The sequence below is a fragment of the Poromitra crassiceps genome (assembly GCF_964638095.1).
Source record: "Poromitra crassiceps genome assembly, chromosome: 2".
Classification (NCBI taxonomy): domain Eukaryota; kingdom Metazoa; phylum Chordata; class Actinopteri; order Beryciformes; family Melamphaidae; genus Poromitra; species Poromitra crassiceps.
In genome coordinates this window covers 85,628,428-85,649,211 of record NC_139624.1, presented here as the reverse complement: position 1 = coordinate 85,649,211, position 20,784 = coordinate 85,628,428, and the positions used below count along the sequence as shown (strand labels likewise).

General features: G+C 46.3%; 1 protein-coding gene across 10 annotated transcripts in view; it reads left to right on the top strand.

Moving 5' to 3' along the window:
• kiaa1217 (KIAA1217 ortholog) overlaps positions 1–20,784 on the top strand; it is a gene marked incomplete at its 5' end in the record, with an annotated part of 160,210 nt that overhangs the window by 123,890 nt on the left and 15,536 nt on the right. For 9 of the 10 annotated variants that reach the window (XM_083632085.1, XM_083632081.1, XM_083632084.1 and 6 more), the window contains 5 exons: positions 5,809–6,872; positions 9,414–9,518; positions 10,039–10,088; positions 12,266–12,447; positions 12,528–12,703. In XM_083632085.1, coding sequence (XP_083488211.1) covers positions 5,809–6,872; positions 9,414–9,518; positions 10,039–10,088; positions 12,266–12,447; positions 12,528–12,703 — 1,577 coding nt within the window. The remainder of the gene's footprint in view (positions 1–5,808; positions 6,873–9,413; positions 9,519–10,038; positions 10,089–12,265; positions 12,448–12,527; positions 12,704–20,784) is intronic. The other variant, XM_083632082.1, reaches the window with a different exon arrangement.

The following is a 20,784-nucleotide window of genomic DNA, read 5'->3' as shown; positions in this document are numbered from 1 at the left end:
GTGCTGAGTTCCTTCAAGGTGAGGGATATAGCAGTGTTTCCCCTACCATTCTACAGGCCAGAAAAATAATTGTTTACCCCCCCCCCCCCCCCCCCCTTTTTTTCTGGTCTCCCCAAAATTTCAATAAACCTTTATGGCATATTATTACAATACAACAATACTGGTGTTGACAGTAATAGAAGATGCCAAATCATTCAAAACAATAAGCATTTTGCTTTTAGGAGCATTGTGCCAGCGTGCAGCGCTGTTCCAAAACGTGTCAACGTGTGTCGTTGCCTGGGAAATGCACATCCCATAATACAACTGTTCGCATCGCATCCCATAATAGTACGATGATACTTGGGATGCCATTGCGACCATAGATGCGAACAGGTTAGCTAAAACTTTAGCGTCGCTCGCCAGCGAGGGCCCCCACCGTTGCGGCCGGGGTATGTTTGGAAATCCCTCCAGGCCTGAAATTTTTTCTAGGGGAAACACTATAGGGATAATATGAGTTGTGGGGAGCTTTTCTTCTCATTGATTTGCCTAACTTGGTGCTGGTTAAACTGAAATGAATGAACTGAACTTAAGGCAAAGTGAAGCAAGGGAAATTAACAAGAGGCGCTTGTGCAACTGTTGTGAAATGTCGTCGTGAAGTGGAGCTGTGCCGAGGAAGTGTGTTGTCTTCAAAGGTCTGGTCACTGTTTAACCTGGCAGACGTTGACACAGACTGGAGGGTGGTGGGGGCGTGGCGGGGCGCGGAGGTCGAGTATGTGTCCAATGCTGCAGTAAATGTAAACTTGCCGCGGTACACTATGTTCAGATGTTTGTCTTAAGGGGATACGTATGAATTGGTCAGGAAATTGTCTGCAACCATCTGTCTTTGCAAGTGAATTCTGTCACTTCCAGTGATCCAGAAGTGCTTTTTTGTACTACATGTTATTGAGCCATTACCTTAAGGCAAGCTGCCCTTTCCACACAAGGATATAAGCTTTGACACTCAGAAGCACCCGAAACAGACACACGACACGAGCACACACACACACACACACACACACACACACACACACACACACACACACACACACACACACACACACACACACACACACACACACACACACACACACACACACACACACACACACACATACACACACACACACACACACACACACACACACACACAGTGTAGGCTCGTGTTGTAAACAGTGGCTTTATTCTTGACAAATGTAATGCCCAGACTGCAGATGTTTTTGTTTTTTTAGAATGCTTGAAAGTGACAAAAAGAGCTGTATTTGAATGATGAAATAGAAACCCTGTTAAAATACTACTATCATCTAATCTGCTGTGCACCTGTTCAAACACAAACACTGTGTTGGGGGGGGAGGGGGGGGGTACTTCAGGTCTTGAAAGAATGCCAGGTCCCAGATCAGATTCAAAGCAATATCTACGTTCAACCTCCCCCGTCCTTATTGATCTGACTTTTCTGCCCAGTGAAACCCAAACAGAGCTGTCTCTGGTTATGAAAACAACTATCGTGTCTGTTCATATTTGATTCCAGGAGGGCAGATTGCACATCTTACTCTAGAGCTACTTCTTAACATGCAGTGGAATCCGTATTATAACCTGCTCCTAGCCGGTTGGCCTGCATGTTAAACAACAATTAGCCGGCCTACGCGCACTCCCGCGAGTCCGTATCATATTCATCTCGGTCGCCGGTGTAGGATCCGGATTAGCGCAAAAGCAGCTGCTGTTTAACTCTGGTAGCTCATGATCCTGATCATGTAGGCTAGCTGTTATGTGGGCGGGTGGTGGCGCTTCACGTTCAGTAGTTTATTACCGTAATTTCCGCACTATAAGCCGCACCGGAGTATACATAAGCCGCAGCAGCAAAATTGCCTGTTTGTTACATATATAAGCCGCACCGGACTATAAGCCGCAGGTGTTTTAATGTTTTTTTTTTTTTTTTTTTATTGTGTTTTAATGTTTAATTACCATATGTAAGGGTTCATGCACAGAGGGGATTGTCGGGAAAGAGATGGCTGTTTGAGGAAGCTCCCATTTATTAACATTTCAACAAAACAACATAACACAACACCACCTGTGTTTTTTTTTACAGTGCAGTGCACACAGTGTCCGCGGTGTGGTGAAAAGAGGGCAAGAGAGGAAATTAAAACAGAAGTGGATTTATAGTTAGAAAGAGTGCTAAAGAAGAGATAATTTCTTTCTTTTTTTTTTTTTTTTTTCTGAAAAAATCCATAGATAAGCCGCACCGTTATATAAACCGCAGGGCCAAAAAACGGGGGAAAAGCCGCGGCTTATAGTCCGAAATTTACGGTAATTAATGAATCATTCGGGCAATCGCTTATATCAACGAATTAAACGAGCAAACTCATGGTTTCCTCAAGTGCTGCAAAAACGGCTTGAATTGTTTGGTAGAGGGATCCCAACGCGCTTCAGCTATGCAGGCAGGCAGGTCCGGTGCATCAGGAGGGACGCTTACTGCTGCGCTGCTTGCTTGCTCCCATGTCAGAAAAAGCCTAACTTTTGTGGGGAGAAATACATTGAAAACTAGTCAGATATGACTTGAATGCCACTTGTAAAATAAATCACCCACAGTGATTGACGACGGTCCGACCACTATTTTGACTGGGCGGCTTTATGTAGCCTAACAAAGGCGGAAGCGCTCATTTTTGGCACATTGCCACCCCTCGTGGTCGGAATGGACTCCGTTAAAACGGCATGTTTTTGAATGGAGTTTGGTTAAAGATTCGCTAAAGCCGTTTCAATTTAGCACAGCGCCGCCGACGACTCACACGACACGACAACTATTTGCCTTGTAGGGAATAACGTGCATGCTCCCGCACCCCCTCCCCCCGCAACCGGAAAATATCCTGCTCTGGCTAGCCAGAGATGATCCAGACTTCATGTTTAAAAGCCACTCTACTACTCTAGTAACGTGCAATCCCACAGTAGGCCAGTGGAGGCATTGCTTTCGTCATGTTTCATCTGATGGGGGGGGGGGGACACACAGCAGCAAATATTTTGAAATATTAATAATGCAGGGGAATGTGTGCCCCAAACAGTGATGTGTACTCATAGAATAGTCAATAGTGGCTGTCAGCAGTGGTGTTATGTACACATGGGTAGAGGAGATATTTTGTAAACAGAGGCTAAATTATTGGCTAACCTCTCTCTGCTGATCTGTCCCCCTTTGGGCAACCCACTTAGTTTTTGTTTTTATTCATTCTCCTGTGTGATGGTAAAACTGAATGGCTATTTCTTCAGTTTTTATGAATGATTAGGATATTATTTATGAACTACATCTTGATGATGCTCTTACTGTATAGTTCATAATATCCTAATAATAATAATAATGATAATAATATAATAATTCATACAAACGGAAGACGCCATTCAGTCTTACACTGAATATTGTCAAATTATTTTTCCAGCGATCGTCCTTCTCACCACCATCAGCATTAATCCCATCATAGTAGAACATCCAGCTCTTGTTGATGTGAACACTTGAGCTCTGCTTGTTGAGATTCGCTGAGTCAGAGGCTGTGGAGCCGAGCGCTGTAGTACTCTACCTGTCTCTGTCTCTCACATGGCAACTTTGTTTTATTATCAAATTGACATCAGCAGAAAAATCAAAGTCATGTTTTGTGAGTCTAGTATAGACGAATACCGACTCTCTGTATAAAGTCGACATATTTTTAGGCTATTTTAAGGATGGTTGGTCTTGCAGGGGTGTAACATCTGTTTGTGATTGACAAGTGATGCCTGTGGGCCCAGACCATGTTCATATATGGCTGTGCTAGAATGGAAAACTCTGCCAGTAATGTTAGTGCTGTAGAGACATGAGTGCACAAAAGAGCACAATGTTTTTCTTTTCATATTTGCAGGCACCTTCAAGGAAAGCCATTAGAGTTTGATTATGCTTTACAGCAGCAGCTCTGTGCTCTGCTGCTCGTCAATTATTATGCTTTGTTGCTTTTGAATATGTCAGGCCAGACTTGTTGCTGCCATATTTATGGGCTGTGTGCTTTCACTTGTGTGATTGAGTTTCTTTTTGTCTTTGTTATCACAGCCCCGCCCGAGCCTTTGTTACACTTTTGGCTGTTGTTGTTTTCTACCAAGTACGCATGCGCACGTCATGGACCGCACACAGGCAAACACACACACACACACACACACACACACACACACACACACACACACACACACACACACACACACACACAAGAGGGAACATGAAAAAAGTAGAGACTATACTTGTGCTTTTGGAACGAAGTCCTGCTCTTTATGAGGTTTTGACTCTGGCCTGCTACTCTTCTATAGGTGTAGTACCGGTAGTCTGTGTGTCATACTGTCCCTGGAGGAACAATAACTTGTTTGTTTGACGGGAGCAGAGAGGTAGACAGGAAGGAAGATGGATTAGATTCAGCCCTGCATATGACAATGATGTCATACACAGTATCTGGTGCATCAAACATCCATTGGTTGTGTCACTGCATAGAGATGATGTCATACACAGTATCTGGTGCATCAAACATCCATTGGTTATGTCACTGCATACAGATGCCCTATTTCTGAGTTGCACTAGTTGGTGGTACTTGTTTGTTTTTCCCAACTTAGTCAATACCAGTATCAAATGAACAGAATAAGCTTGTAGTAAATACATACATTTATTATATAGTTGTTATGCTTGTAAGTCCTGAGCTGAAAAAGTTTCCTTCTTTGCTTCCACAATTGGACAATCTGCAGCTTGAACTAGTCTACACACCTGTGATTCGCTGGTAGCTACAGGAAACAGCAGCCATGAAGGAGAGGAAGCAATGCAAAGAGGAAATGAAGATAACTGTGAAGATAGATGATAAGAGCATTGTTGAGATTGATGGTAAAACGTGTCATGCTTCACATACAGTAGCAGGCAGCTCACCACCACATGAAGCAAACTTCATATGACTACATGGCAGTTGTGTAGCCTCACTCCTGAGTACATCCTGCACATACTTTCTCCTCCCGCTTTGTAGTTTTACCACCTAGCCTGAGAGCTCACACATTTCCCTTAACCCAGAAAGCCACTGTGGTTAAATGAAGTTAGCTTTCGTACATCGGTCATTGAGGGTCCTTTATGGGTGGTCGGGCTGATGCAGGGGGCCCAGTTTAGCTGCCTGCATAAAAAGACTGTGCCAGACAGAACCTGTTGCAAATTAACCAAGTAGCCTCTTGCCCTCGAGGTGCATAGCTGAAATCTTTCACTCAGTGTTTTCACGTGTGTGCTGTTTTTAGACACAGTCTTATCTCAAGAGAGCAATTGAGCTCACAGAGCTTGCTTAAACTTACTTCTTATCCAAAGAAAGGCTATTGTTTTAGTGTACTGTAAAATCCTTTTATAGAAGCATGTGTGTATTATAGTATGCAGCAGCAGCACTTCAAATGAAATGCTGTATAAATACTGAGGGGATTGGATCCTTGCTAGTAGCCATTTTCTAGCACTGACAAAACTGCCAGCTGTGTATTTTCTTTGAAAAGCAAGAGTATGAGATGGATTAGATGGATGTGTTGTTTTAGGGGTAGCTTGAGTGTAGAAATACAAAATATAGGCTGTACAAAATCAGCAGGAGCTGAGGCTCTCAAATGAGCAGAAGGATGCAATGTTGTGTGCTTAAATTTTTATTTGTGCTTGGATTCTTTTTGTGCGTAATTTATAGTGTTAGGGAATTGCATTTTAATGTGTGTGTGTGTGTGTGTGTGTGTGTGTGTGTGTGTGTGTGTGTGTGTGTGTGTGTGTGTGCGTAAATATGTTTCCTCTTCCAGATGCACAGAGAGATGATATATGCCGGCCGAGATGGCCAGCACCCTCTGAGACAGCCCCCCATGGGCCCCCCGCCACACCATCCCATGCAGGGATCCATGTCTCCTCCCACACCCCACTCCATGCCCCCCTCCCCCTCCAGGATCCCCTTTGGCCCACGCCAGGGCTCCATACCTGGCAGCACCACCATCCCACGGGAGCGGCTGTCTAACGCCAACCCTCCAGCGCGCTCCGTCTCCCCCTGCCCCAGCGCCATCCTGGAGAGACGGGACGTCAAGCCTGACGAGGACATTAGTGGCAAGAGCCACAGTCTAGCCAGGGGGAATGAGGGGTTGTACGCGGACCCATACCTGCTTCAAGAGGGGAGGATGGGTATGGCTACTGCCCATGGACCACACCCTGCACCTGGGCTTGATGGTCCAGATCACAGCCTGGGGGGATATCACCGTGCCTCCATCCGCTCCACAGGCTCTTACAGTGGGCCCAGCCCCACAGACTCCATGGATCACCCCTCTCTGTACAGGCAGAAGTCCAGAAATAGCGGGCTGCCTACCTTGGGCTCCAAGACCCCTCCCCCATCCCCTCACAGGATGGCTGAGGTGCGGATGATTGACATCCATGGTGGGCCTCCTCACGGTGGGCCTCCTCATATTGGGCCTCCACATGGAGGGCCTCCTCATGGTGGGCCTGCTCATGGTGGGCCTCCACATGGAGGGCCTCCTCATGGTGGGCCTCCTCACGGTGGGCCTCCTCATGGTGGGCCTCCTCATGGAGGGCCTCCTCATGGTGGGCCTCCTCACGGTGGGCCTCCTCACGGAGGGCCTCCTCATGGTGGGCCTCCTCACGGTGGGCCTCCTCACGGAGGGCCTCCTCATGGTGGGCCTCCTCACGGTGGGCCTCCTCATGGTGGGCCTCCTCATGGTGTTCCCTTGGAGCGCGGTTCGCCTGTGCGCCAGTCCTTCCGGAAGGAGGAGGTAGCAGGGGCCAAGCCCCGGAACAACATGGCATCACCGGTGGTTTCAGACCTGCAGGGGCCAGTCCCAGCGGCCAGTGACCCCCAGACACGGTAAGTCTCACCGGGGAGGTTAGATCAAATTAGCTGGTGGGAGTGTCAAGATCAGGAGACATTTGCATGGGAGCATGGACTAACTCCGCATCCCAGTATCACCCTAACCATGGGCTGCTGTTTTTAATCCCTGGCTCAGACTCTGTCTCATCATCCATCACCTGCTGGGGCAGCAAAATAGCCTGCCCTGTCTCTGTCTCCATCACCAAGGTCATCCCATTAAGTGCAGTGGACTTACGCACAGGATTGTGCATCAGTTTGGTTTGTGTGTACAGCCAGCTCAGCTTGTCTGCACAGCTTATTCACAGTCTTTATCCAAACACTGGAACCAACAGTGTTGATTATTATAGAGTGAGTAACCCGGACAAAACCACCATCATTGCAACAGGATAGCATCTCGCACCCCACTTATCCGACTGTATATTTTTCTGTTAGTCTGTGACTTTGTTGTTCTTAACAACAATCACTCTGGAAGGTCCATGTGGATGAGATAAGCCAGCAGTCATTTTTGTAGCCAGTTCAGCTTTGCTGTCCTGACTGACTGAGCGTACATAAACACAGGAAGAGGGTAAGAGGGATGTTTGCCAGTTAGCCAGTCAAAAGTGGTTTGACTGGAGCAGGTTAAAAGGGAGGTGACGGGGGCTATGTGCATACTCAGGAAAAGCAAAGAAAATATTGACCAGGTCCAATAGGTACTTGAAACGGCCCAATCAGTCACACAGATCAGGCCAGACCACCTGGACAGCCCAGACGCCCATTAGAAATGTCCTGGGATGTGAGAAAAGAGTGGCGTAATTAGAATGGGAAAGTTAACAAATTTAACACGAGAGGGAGGGGGTTGTGGGCACATTTACCACTGGTACAGGGTTGTGGCACGAGGCGAAGCCGAGTGCTATAAACCCTGTACCAGTGGTAAATGTGCCCACAACCCCCGACCTCGAGTGTTAAATTTGTTTTCTACAACGACTACCAAATAATATAAAAAATACACAATTGTAACATCCAATTCATTTATTTATAATCATTACTGGTTTCAGAATACATTTATCCTTCCGCCACAGAATATAGTTCCATACACAAGATCAATGATTGCACTAAACATTTAGTTGCCTTTGAGCCAAAAAACAACTAACCTATTCCTTAACGGGATTCACAGTTATTGATACATTGCCTGTAAAAGTACAGTTATTTAAACAGTTATCTAAAGCGGCCCGTTTTGGTGGTGGTGTGTTGATATCTGGTGACGGCAGAGGGCGTTTGTTTGTTTGACAGTCCCAGGTTCGGGGTCCGGGTGCTAGTCCGACCTCCCGCTAGTCCGACCTCCCGCTAGTCCGAACTCGTGACAACTCAAGCTCAGCCAGTTCTCTCTCCCCAATTTCACCATGTCGTTCTTTGTTCACTTCACCTTCATCTTCATCTAACCACTGCTCAAAACTCAATCCACCCAGTAAATCAAACGTTACTACGAAATCGGACATTTCCTTGTGTTAGAGATCGGCCATTTCCTTGTTGAAGATTTGCAGACTGCAGGCTAACAGTGGGCGGAGTCAGCACAGGGAACGGAGTCAGCATCAGGGAGCGGAGTGATACTGCGGTTGGAGCCGAACTGTAGATTGTTGGCGTATTTACCACTGTTGCTAGCCAGTCAGAATCCAGTATTCACTCATGCCGTTGTAGAATACTGTACTTCACATTCAAAAGTAAACGTGGGTTTTAAGACCTTGCTCTTCTCTGTAGCTGTCCTCAGATTTATTCATGTTACTATGTTGGCTTTTCTGCGTTCACACAGTTTTCATGTTGTATCGGTCTAGTCACTGTGCATTGTCCCTTATTTTAAATAGCATGCTTTAAATCACAGTCACTCCTCTGTCCTCAGCCGGCCCCATCTCCTCCTCCTTCCACCACCAATAGATAAGTGATGACATGTGAACACAAAAGTGCTACTCTTTCCCAACTTCAAGGCTTACAGCGGCACGCAGTCTAGTGCAAAGATCCCTATTCAGCCTCCCTCTGGTGTTTGGCTTTCTTAAGGCAGAGTCATCTGTGTGTCCTCTCCCTCACCTCGCACCGCCCACCACTCGTGACGCACTCCATTGTTTTAGTAAAAGATAAAGTTCCACCGTGTGACTCCGAGCACTCACCACCAGGTCCACCTCAGGGTTCAGTCCAGTAGATAGTCCTGCTCTTGTTCTGAGTCTTCCATGTTGTTTATTTCATTTTAGAGTCCAGCTTTAACCAGACGTTTTCCTTTTTCTGAGGAAAGAATCAAGTGCTATTGCACCGTTCTAATGAATAAACTATTTATTTGACTACAGTCGATATTTACTCAGGACATAATTGCAAATCAATTGCTAAATTCCCCACTGTATAAACAACCTACAGTACCAAATAAAAGAGATTTATGGCTAGGTAATTACAAACTATTGATTATTACATTAGTGGCCTAAAGTTTTTATACTGAGATAATATTTGTTCTACTGGCAGCTGTAATATCCAGCAGACCGCAGTGTTAAAAGCATACTTTTCTGCTGTTTTCTGCAGAGAGCGAATGAAGGCTATGGAGCAACAGATTGCCAGCTTGACTGGTCTTGTTCAGCATGCACTTTTAAAGGGGCCAAACACTAGTGGCACCAAGGAACCTCCAAGGTAAGCAAGAAGAGGACAGAGTGAGGCATCAATTGACTTTCAAATCAAAACATTGGCGATCCAGCCAGACTGGGAGAGATAAAGTAGCTGCTTTATTATGGCAATAGCGAACACTGAGGTTCAATAGCGTATAGTAAGGAAGAAACAGGGTTGACACAGTGGTTCTGATATTGAGGACATTTACTCTCTGGTCACTTTATGTGGTTTATATGGCTGCATTTCAAATCTTTGCATTTGAATGTGCTCTATGGAGACCTTGTGCTAACAACAGTCTAAAAACATGATGTGACTGGAATGAAATTGTGTGTTTCAAACTCAGTGACTCTTTGCTATGTGGAAAGTTGGAAAAGCTTGATAACATCATTATAACCTCTCAGTGTTTGTCAGTCTTTCCCATCATACCCTCTGTAATGTGATTGTTTTTATTTTTTACTAATATTAACCTGTCAATCCAAAGTGCCCTGGTCAGTTATTCTGCCTTTATCCAAACCTGCACTGACGAGTCTCTCTCTGGCTTTAGTGAGAGGCCACCCAAGACATCGTCTCCGGCACACAGTGCACACAGTGCAGGTTAGTATCCTCATCACACAGTGCACACAGTGCAGGTTAGTATCCTCGTTCTGTGCTGCCTATTCCATGGATTGTTGGTTGCTTTTTCCATGCTGCTGTGTGCAGACAAGCCCCCGCATCGGTGTCAGTCCACACAGTCAGCAATATGCACTGCTGGAGAGAGGGGGAACAAAGTGGGCCCTTCTCGCTCGTCACCGGTTCATATTCCCCTCAAATGTCTTCTGTCGTACGTTCAGGCCAAAGAGAGTTAAGAGAAGAGAGCCGGCAGAGCTGACATAAGCCCTTCAAAGCGCTACTTAAAACAAGCCACTATTACTTCTCAAGCCTGCCAAGATGATTCAGACGTTCAATCTGGTCTCTGCAGTGGTCTGTGGGCAGATCTGGGTTTGATACAAAGAAATAGAATCTCAGCAGTGGCAGAGAGAAAAGCACAACACGTTTTCATGTGTCTCAGCAGTGGCAGAGAGAAAGCACAACACGTTTTCATGTGTCTCCAGAGCTAATCTCATGTCTTCTCAATAGTCTTATGATACATTTCATGTGTTGCTGCTCAGATGGAATTAGTCACGCCCTGTTGTGCCAGAGCCAATCTCCAAAACACCACAAGAACTATCTGCTTTGATCAACCTAGGCTGCCTGATGGCTATCGTGTCTCAAGTTTCATTTTCATATCACCCCCCTCCCCACACACACACACACACACACACACACACACACACTTTATCCAATTCCCCCTGCTGTCCCAGTCGCTGCTCCACCCCCTCTGCCGTTCTGGGGAGAGTTGTAGAATAACACCATCCTTCCTCTGATATATGTGCAGTCGCCAGCCGCTTCTTTTCACCTGACGGCGATGACTTTTCACCGTCAGGATGTAGCGCGCGGGAGGGTCACGCTATTCTCCCCAGTTCCCCGACCAACCAGAGGAGGCACTAGAGCAGCGACCGGGACTCATACCCCTAATGCGGCTTCCCACCCGCAGACATGGCCAATTGTGCCTGTATGGATGCGCGACCAAGCCGGAGGCAACACGGGGGCTCGAACCTGCGACCCTCGTGTTGGTAGCCAAGGAATCTACTGCTGCACTACCGGGGACGCCCAGCGGTGCTTACGAACGCTGCTACGTGGTCACACAGCCTGCGCTTCCATTGATAGGTATCGTATCCCCGAGGAGCAAAACGCAGCCGTGCTCGGACAGCAGTGCACATTGTAACTTGCACTTCAGGTCTGTGCAGCTGTCAGGTACTATGTAAGAAAGGCAGCAATGAATAGAGTTTGGGGATTATGAAGACAAAGGTTATGTTCCCTCTCTACCCCAACACAGGGCGAGTCTCTGTGTGGTGGGAGCTTTAGAGTGCACTCTGAACATTCCCTCGGCTGTTGTTGTGACTCCAGGGCAGAGACACTGCTTCCGCTAATGGACTTCATGGTTAGCACTCGATGGGAACCATGGCTGCTGAGGTTAACTCGGTTCAAGTCCACAATCCAACTCATAGTCATAGGAAATAAGGATTTGAAGTCACTGATTGGCTGAAATTAAATGAACTCAGCTGTGCATCAGATCCAGTTCATCCTCTGTGTTTGAGATTTGCCCTAAAAAGTTGATTATTGTTGTTGGCCATTGATTCACTCTCACCCACACCACAAATATTAGTTTCCATGGTTTCGTTCAAGCCCGTCTCCATCTCGAGCGCTGATTGAAATGGCAGACAGACGTTTCAGAGGTGCTGCCAATATAAGTGTCCGTCTGTTCCCGGCTTGCAGGAACGAGACGGCCCTCATTACTAAGCATTAGGAAGATGAAGTCAGAGCGCTGTGTTGCCAGGCCAAATGTGTTTGCACACATGCACACTATAAAGCAGCCTATCATTCACAGGCCCAAGTGAGACAGGATCAAGAAGTGATGGGGGGGGGGGGGGGGGGGGGGGAACAGCCCACTGTCCACTCCTCAGAGGGGCCTTTTATTTGGACTTTTTATGTGCCTGATTGCTCATTTTGCACAAAGTGGAATTTCTGCTGTTCCGTAATAATGAATAGAGCAGTAATAATGTGTGATTTCTCCAAAGTTCTCAAGTTTCTCCTCACATGTGCTGGTGAATGAATGTATTCTTGTTTCCCATGTTATGTGGGTAATATTTTTCTGGAAACTAAATTTTAAACACCTTTTTTCACCGGCTCAGGTGGTTCACCAGTCATGGCTCCCAAGAGCAGCTTGGCCCCATCAGAGAAGGCCTCGGTCCCATCAGAGAAGGCCTCAGTCCCATCAGAGAAGGCCTCAGTCCCTCTCAAAGTCAACCTCTTGCAGTTCAGGAAGAACGTCTCTGACCTCCGGCTGCAGCTCCATCAGATGAGACAGCTGCAGGTAAGACCTCTCTCTTCTCACTTGCTTACTTTAATCCTGGTCCTTTAAAATCCTGCATCCTAATGTGTGCATCCCCTCAGCTCCAGAACCAGGAGGCACTACGGGTGCAGCTGAAGCGGGCCGAGCAGGAAATCAGTATGAAATTGTCGGAGGCCATGCGGCGTCTGGAGGACCCGGTCCACAGGCAGAGGTCTCTGGTAGAAGAGGACAGGCACAAATACTTGGGTCTGGAGGAGCGGGTTCTCTCCCAGCTAGGGTAAGGCCTGCCTCATCGCAATCTTCCCACTCAAGATTCACTGATTTGCTGCCATGACATGCAGAGTTGTTTTTTGTTTGTTTTTGGGTTGTTGTTTTTTCCATCTTTTTTGTTGTTGTTTTTTTCCTCTCTCCCATCTTCTCCCCAATTGTACTTGGCCAATTCCTTCTGCTGTCCCATTTGTTGCTCCAACCCCTTTGCTTAGCTGGGAAGAGCTGCAGACTAGCACATGCTTCCTCCGATACATGTGCAGTCACCAGCCGCTTATTTTCACCTGACATCAAGGAGTTTCACCGGCAGGACGTAGCGTGTGGGCGGATCACACAATTCCCCCCAGTTCCCCTCCTCCCCGAACAGGCACCTGGACCGACCAGAGGAGGCACTAGTGCAGCGACCAGGAGTCACACAGTACCCCACCGGCTTCCCACCCGCAGACACGGCCAATTGTGCCTGTAGGAACGTCTGACTCTGACCAAGCCAGAAGTACCTCTGCCGGGAATTGTACCCAGGTCTCCGTGGTGGTAGACAAGTGCTTTTACCTCTAGACTACCCAGACGCCAGCATGCAGAGTTGTTAAGGAGTCAGTAAATTATTATTATTATAATTTTTTTTTTTTTATTATTATTAAATGTTAAATGTTGGGGACTTTGCCAACATTATTACAGTACTTCCTCCCTTCCTGTCTGCGATAGGTTGATCCTTGGCACAAATTAGCATGCACCATATTTGGGGTTGTTTCACAACACACCCATATTGCTCTCCTCCCACCCCCTAGACCCTAGTTCCTCATTGCGCGGCTCGCGAGACGCTGGCGGCTCTCGAAGCTTTAAGCTTCTGGCATACTCTTCGCGCACGCGCTGGAGGCGGGGCTCCACGGAGGGCGCGCGCACTCTGCGCGGGCCAAAACAGAACATAGTGAGTGCTCCAGAAATGGCGGCGATCAGTGCCAGGCAGTCTGAATGAAATTGAATGTAACGTTCCCAATTCTATATATTAAATTCTAAAAAACGACCCTCAACATTTGGGAAGGCTAAGCCACACAACTAGTTCGTTATAATCGAACATCATGCTTTGAAGGCAACTTTACGACGGTGAGGACTCAATCACAGCAGATATCCGCTGATAGCCTACCACGGAGATCTCACAGGCACAGGCAGCAAAACCCGACGCGCTGATAGAAAAATCTCCATGGACGCGCCGCGCTGCGCTCAGGCCTCGCCCCCCGACACGCCCTGTGCGATGACGTCATAATCGCCGCGCACCCTATGCGCTTGGCTGGGCGCAAAGAGTATGCCAGAAGCTTTAGTTGGCGGCTCTAAGAATTGCAAAAATCCCCAAAATTTAAATAAACCTTTATGGCATATTATTACAATACAACAATACTGGTGTTGACAGTAATAGAAGGTGCCAAATCATTCAAAACAATAAGCATTTTGCTTTTAGGAGTATTGTGCCAGCGTGCGGCACTGTTCCAAAACGTGTCAACGTGTGTCTTTGCCTGGGAAACGCACATCCAATAATACAACTGTTCGCATCGCATCCCATAATAGTATGATGATACTTGGGATGCCATTGCGAACATAGATGTGAACAGGTTAGCTAAAACTTTAGCGTCGCCAGCGACGGCCCCCACCGTTGCGGTCGGGGTACGTTTCGAAATCCCTCCAGGCCTGAAAGATTTTCTAGGGGAAACTGTGTGTGTGTGTGTGTGTGTGTGTGTGTGTGTGTGTGTGTGTGTGTGTGTGTGTGTGTGTGTGTGTGTGTGTGTGTGTGTGTGTGTGTCTGTGTGTGTGTGTGTGTGTGTGTGTGTGTGTGTGTGTGTGTGTGTGTGTGTATGTGTGTGTGTGTGTGTGTGTGTGTGTAAAATAATAAAACAAAAAAATGGTAGGCAGATGTGCTTGGTTGGGGTGGCTTTTGGTGTTTTGTGGTAAAAGTGGCTCTCCTATTGACTTTGTCCTGCCAGTGCGGCTCTCAACGAACAAATAGTGAGGATCACTGCCCTAGACAGTCAAGGCACTTCCCTCCATAAGAAACCCCCAAAGGGCTTAATTTTTTACCAGCTCACCTGATGAGCTGACGCCCTTTAAATGACAGCCCACAGGTTTATACAGGCAACATGTCTGCCTCTCATTTACAGCCAGCAGCCTAGAACAATGGAAAAGACCCTAGTCTTCATTTAATTCACTTGCCTCATCTTGCCAACAGGGAGTCGTAATTAAATCCTTTTTAATTCTGATGTTTAACAGGCAAGGTCATGTGTTGTCTTGCACTAGACGGTGGTAAACATATGCGCTGTCTGATAAACCCGATGATAGCTTATTTACCAGTCTACCAGAGAAGAGAGAGTGTGAGAGGAACAGTCTGTGGATTAAGCTCTCTGTTATCCTTGGTGTGCAGCCAATTGTGAGTCAGCAAAACCCGGCACTCAGCATGCTGGCACTTTAAATAATTCTGCTTAATTAGGGCTGCTTGGCTTGAAGACCAGTAGGGGGATGTGGTGTGAAAACTACAGGCCTCTCAAGAGGGAAACCACATGTATCCTGACCTAAGAGGGCACACGGCTTTTGGAATAGTGTGGCAATAAATGAGCCCTAAAGTCGAACTGAACCCGTTCGTCGCGTGCGTCTGAGTCCGTTTCAGACTGAAAACATAATTTGTCTGAGATGACAGGTTGAGGCGGGTCATAGTATCATGTCGATGATTTTATTTGACAATTCTGGGGACTGGATTGGGCTTTGGCCAATCCTGGCGTGTTCCGCCTCCAAATCGAGTGGGATTCAGCGTGTTGTGGCGCTCCCCTCGGGAAGAGCCTGCTGACGCGAGGTTAGTAGCTGCAGGCAGCCAGCTGCCTTCGTGTTGCCAAGCGGAGAGTGTAGCCCGTCGGCCTGGAATCCCCGAGGTGCGACCCCTGACAACTAGGGATGTTGACGGTTAACCGTTAACCGGTTAACCGCCGAGAACGTCTTTGGTCGGTTAAGCATGTCGGTTAAACGGTCAATTTCCATGTTAATTTGCATATAACAGTGTTGCCAATGTGGCGATTCCCCCCCCTCCTTCGTGGTCAGCAATGTAACATAAGTATATTAAACGATGGGGCAAGTATTAATCAAGCTAGATTTGGAAATAAACACATGGTTCATGTTGATTTTATTTACCCGATGTCTGATCAAACGCATTCCGCAGCGAAGCACACACACAGCTGAACACCTGCTGCAGCCACACAGAGTCACAGTGAAGTGAGCGCACTGACTGCCCCGCCCCTCTGTTGCTCCTGTCTGAGCACACAGCTCAGATGTGCTCTGTGACCACTTCAGAATGATTAACACACACCCAGCGAAACAATCAGCTCATACATGTTCTATAGTTTTGTTAACTCCGTGTGTGCTGTCATTAGCCTACTTTTTATTCACTGTCTCATTCGGTCTAACGGCCGGGACACACATCTTGCATGTGCGTGTGCGTGGCGTGCTTGCTGCGGCTGGCAACTCTCTCCCTCCCTCTCTGCAGTGCATGTTCATCAGGCACACGCATGCATACGCTCGCACTCAATGATGAAACAGTAGTTTTTACCGTGTTACAAAAATGACATGAAGCGGTGGAATTGACGATTGAAAAGTATCAATTAACGTTAACGTTACTGTCCAACACATGGCAGTTCGGATAAATTGTTTCACAAGAGACTGCGTGCCGAGTGCGGACTCGTTTTTATAATGTTGTGGAGCAGCCCTGCCAGGCACAGAGAGCACAGCCCTCGCCGCGTGTGTGAAGAGAGAGAGCGAACGGGTGAGACAGAAGCAAACTATTTTTGGCAGATCTCAAAAGCAGGTAAACCACTGTGGGATTAGTGAGACTATTGCTAAAAGAGAAGATACTGTAGTGATGCTGCGCACTTTGTCAGTGCGCCCTGCAGCCTGGGCTGTCGTCCGCTCAAACACTACTTCACGGGGCGGCTGCGTGTCAATTGACGTGCCCTTAATATGCAATGCGAGCAGTATAGCCTATCGGAGGAATGTTTTTGTTTAGATGGCTGGAGGGTTCAACTTGTCTTCTCGTTTTGTTAATGTGTTTTTTTCTGCTTGTAGATGTAAAAATAAACGCTTTCTACTGAAAAAAAATCAAGCATTTGGTAGCCTAAAGGTTTAATGGGGCACAGACAGTAAAATAGCGCATTTTAATCTTCTCGGTTAACCGACAGTTGTCGGCTAATGAGTGTCGGTTGACGGTCAAGAAAAATTATGATTTTCGACATCCCTACTGACAACCAGCCTCTCAAGCGCGCGCCTTTATCGCTATAAATGTAAATACGATATTCCTGGAATGCGCGTTTTAATGACCCAGTTACATTTCTTTGCATTCTTAGACATTATCGTTTTTGTTTTTGTTCATGTTTCATACAATTGGCCAAGTTAGTAGTTAGTTTATGGGATAGGAATTCTGCCAGATGACAGGCACTAGGCGCCATTTTCTCTTTCTTTTGGAAGAGAAAATGATCCTGAAATGAAGCTTTGATTGACAGCTGCCATGTCGTGATATGATTGGTTGAAATGGGGTAGAAATTTGATAGTACTAGGTGACGTCAGCAAACTGTAGATTACTGTTATCAGTGAAATCTTGAAAAATGAACTTTTGATGTGAAAAAGTGTGAAAAACTAAAGAAATTAGATTTTTGTGATTTCTTTTGCATACATTATTAAATAGGTGCACTGCATACCCAGGTATTTGAACTAAAAGAAAAGAAAAGTCATTTTTGGGTTCAGCTCGACTTTAAGAGTTTGTCATTGTTAGGGGACATTTTTGATGCAAGGAAGTTCTATACAGCAAAATATATAGAATTTACAGCAAGGCACTGTAGCTTCTGACTCGTCATAGGAGTCGTTCCTAGTGGAAATATATTCTATACATCTTATCTTGATTTAATCAGTTATTTCACGTCTGCCTGCTCATAAGTCACAAGCCTGGCAGGGATCCTATAGTTAGTCAGTAAGACCTGGCAGGGATCCTATAGTTAGTCAGTAAGACCTGGCAGAGATCCTATAGTTAGTCAGTAAGACCTGGCAGGGATCCTATAGTTAGTCAGTAAGACCTGGCAGGGATCCTATAGTTAGTCAGTAAGACCTGGCAGGGATCCTATAGTTAGTCACTAAGACCTGGCAGGGATCCTATAGTTAGTCAGTAAGACATGGCAGGGATCCTATAGTTAGTCACTAAGACCTGGCAGGGATCCTATAGTTAGTCAGTAAGACCTGGCAGGGATCCTATAGTTAGTCAGTAAGACCTGGCAGGGATCCTATAGTTTGTCAGTAAGACCTGGCAGGGATCCTATAGTTAGTCAGTAAGACCTGGCAGCGATCCTATAGTTAGTCACTAAGACCTGGCAGGGATCCTATAGTTAGTCACTAAGACCTGGCAGGGATCCTATAGTTAGTCACTAAGACCTGGCAGGGATCCTATAGTTAGTCACTAAGACCTGGCAGGGATCCTATAGTTAGTCAGTAAGACCTGGCAGGGATCCTATAGTTAGTCAGTAAGACCTGGCAGAGATCCTATAGTTAGTCAGTAAGACCTGGCAGGGATCCTATAGTTAGTCAGTAAGACCTGGCAGGGATCCTATAGTTAGTCAGTAAGACCTGGCAGCGATCCTATAGTTAGTCAGTAAGACCTGGCAGGGATCCTATAGTTAGTCAGTAAGACCTGGCAGGGATCCTATAGTTAGTCACTAAGACCTGGCAGGGATCCTATAGTTAGTCAGTAAGACCTGGCAGGGATCCTATAGTTAGTCAGTAAGACCTGGCACTGGCAGGGATCCTATAGTTTTGTCAGTAAGACCTGGCAGCGATCCTATAGTTAGTCAGTAAGACCTGGCAGGGATCCTATAGTTTCGTCAGTAAGACCTGGCAGGGATCCTATAGTTTCATCAGTAAGACCTGGCAGCGATCCTATAGTTAGTCAGTAAGACCTGGCAGGGATCCTATAGTTTCGTCAGTAAGACCTGGCATGGATCCTATAGTTTCGTCAGTAAGACCTGGCAGGGATCCTTCCTTCCTTATTCCTCCATCTGCTACGCTCTGCTTTGTACCTTGTCTCCTTATTTATCTGCATAAGTCATTGTGTTAGCCTGGGGATGTCAATAGACTAATTTTCTGTTAGCCTATTGTAACTTTGTAATTTTTTTGATATGATTATTTTTTATATGATTTTGATTATACGATTATGATTGTTGATAGGGGTGGAACTCCGTACAAGCCCTGTGGGCTTCGTTCCCTCCTTGCACTGTTTTAAATGTATGCTAAATAAATAAACATAAACATAAACATCCTATAGTTAGTCAGTAAGACCTGGCACTGGCAGGGATCCTATAGTTAGTCAGTAAGACCTGGCACTGGCAGGGATCCTATAGTTTTGTCAGTAAGACCTGGCAGCGATCCTATAGTTAGTCAGTAAGACCTGGCAGGGATCCTATAGTTTCGTCAGTAAGACCTGGCAGCGATCCTATAGTTTCGTCAGTAAGACCTGGCAGGGATCATATAGTTAGTCAGTAAGACCTGGCAGGGATCCTATAGTTAGTCAGTAAGACCTGGCAGGGATCCTATAGTTAGTCAGTAAGACCTGGCAGGGATCCTATAGTTAGTCAGTAAGACCTGGCAGGGATCCTATAGTTAGTCAGTAAGACCTGGCAGGGATCCTATAGTTAGTCAGTAAGACCTGGCAGGGATCCTATAGTTCCTAGTTCCTCATTGCGCGGCTCGCGAGACGCTGGCGGCTCTCGAAGCTTTAGTTGGCGGCTCTAAGAAATTGAAAAAAAAATAAAATCTTTTTATTTTTTTCCCTGCTCTCCCCAAAATTTCATTAAACCTTTATGGCATATTATTACAATACAACAATACTGGTGTTGACAGTAATAGAAGGTGCCAAATCATTCAAAACAATAAGCATTTTGCTTTTAGGAGTATTGTGCCAGCGTGCAGCGCTGTTCCAAAATGTGTCAACGTGTGTCGTTGCTTGGGAAACGCACATCCCATAATACAACTGTTCGGATCGCATCCCGTAATAGTATGATGATACTCGGGATGCCATTGCGAACATAGATGTGAACATGTTAGCTAAAACTTCAGCGTCGCCAGCGACGGCCCCCACCGTTGCGGTCGGGGTACGTTTCGAAATCCCTCCAGGCCTGAAAGATTTTCTAGGGGAAACTGGTATATATGTGTGTGTGTGTGTGTGTGTGTGTGTGTGTGGAAAACAATAAAACAAAAAAATGGTAGGCAGATGTGCTTGGTTGGGGTGGCTTTTGGTGTTTTGCAGTAAAAGTGGCTCTCCTATTGACTTTGTCCTGCCAGTGCGGCAGTGAGGATCACTGCTATAGTTAGTCAGTAAGAACTGGCAGGGATCCTATAGTTAGTCAGTAAGAACTGGCAGGGATCCTATAGTTAGTCAGTAAGGGAGATGAGCAGCACATGATGATCCCTCAAGCAGATGACCTCAGAGATCCTATCTTAGAGTATTTCATCTTTGAAGACAGCCTCTTATACACTGACACGCCAGAGACGTACATTATAGAGATATCTGGTTTTGTCTGTGTTTTCCTTTTTTGGCAAGTCTTCAGCTGGAATTTCCCTATTACCAAGAGGCCTTAGCATTTAACACAGTCTCTCCGTATTGCCAATGCCTTTCCCAGTCCCCCTGTAGGGGAGCTCTATAAAAGACTGTTTCTCAAGGGGACCTGACCGCAATGAAACACCATTTTCGGCCCTCTCATCCCATCCAACACTGCACACAATGTTATCATCCAACACATTTCCCCTTGGTGCGGCCCATTTCTGTAGCATGGGGATGCCTGTGAATCAGCCTGATAGGTTTTCTATGTGAGGAAGTGCTCTCACACAAATAAACCCGCATTCAAAGTGTAAACATTTGTGGTTTTGGGAAGAGATCCAATTCAATCTACTGGGAGCAGTCTGATGTAAAGAGGAAAGTGTGCGTGCGGTGCAGTGGAAAAGTTTACTGTTGCTATTACTTTTGGTTATAGTCTACATATGACTTGATTTGATCTGCTCTCACCTTTGCCCAGTGTGATCTTTAAA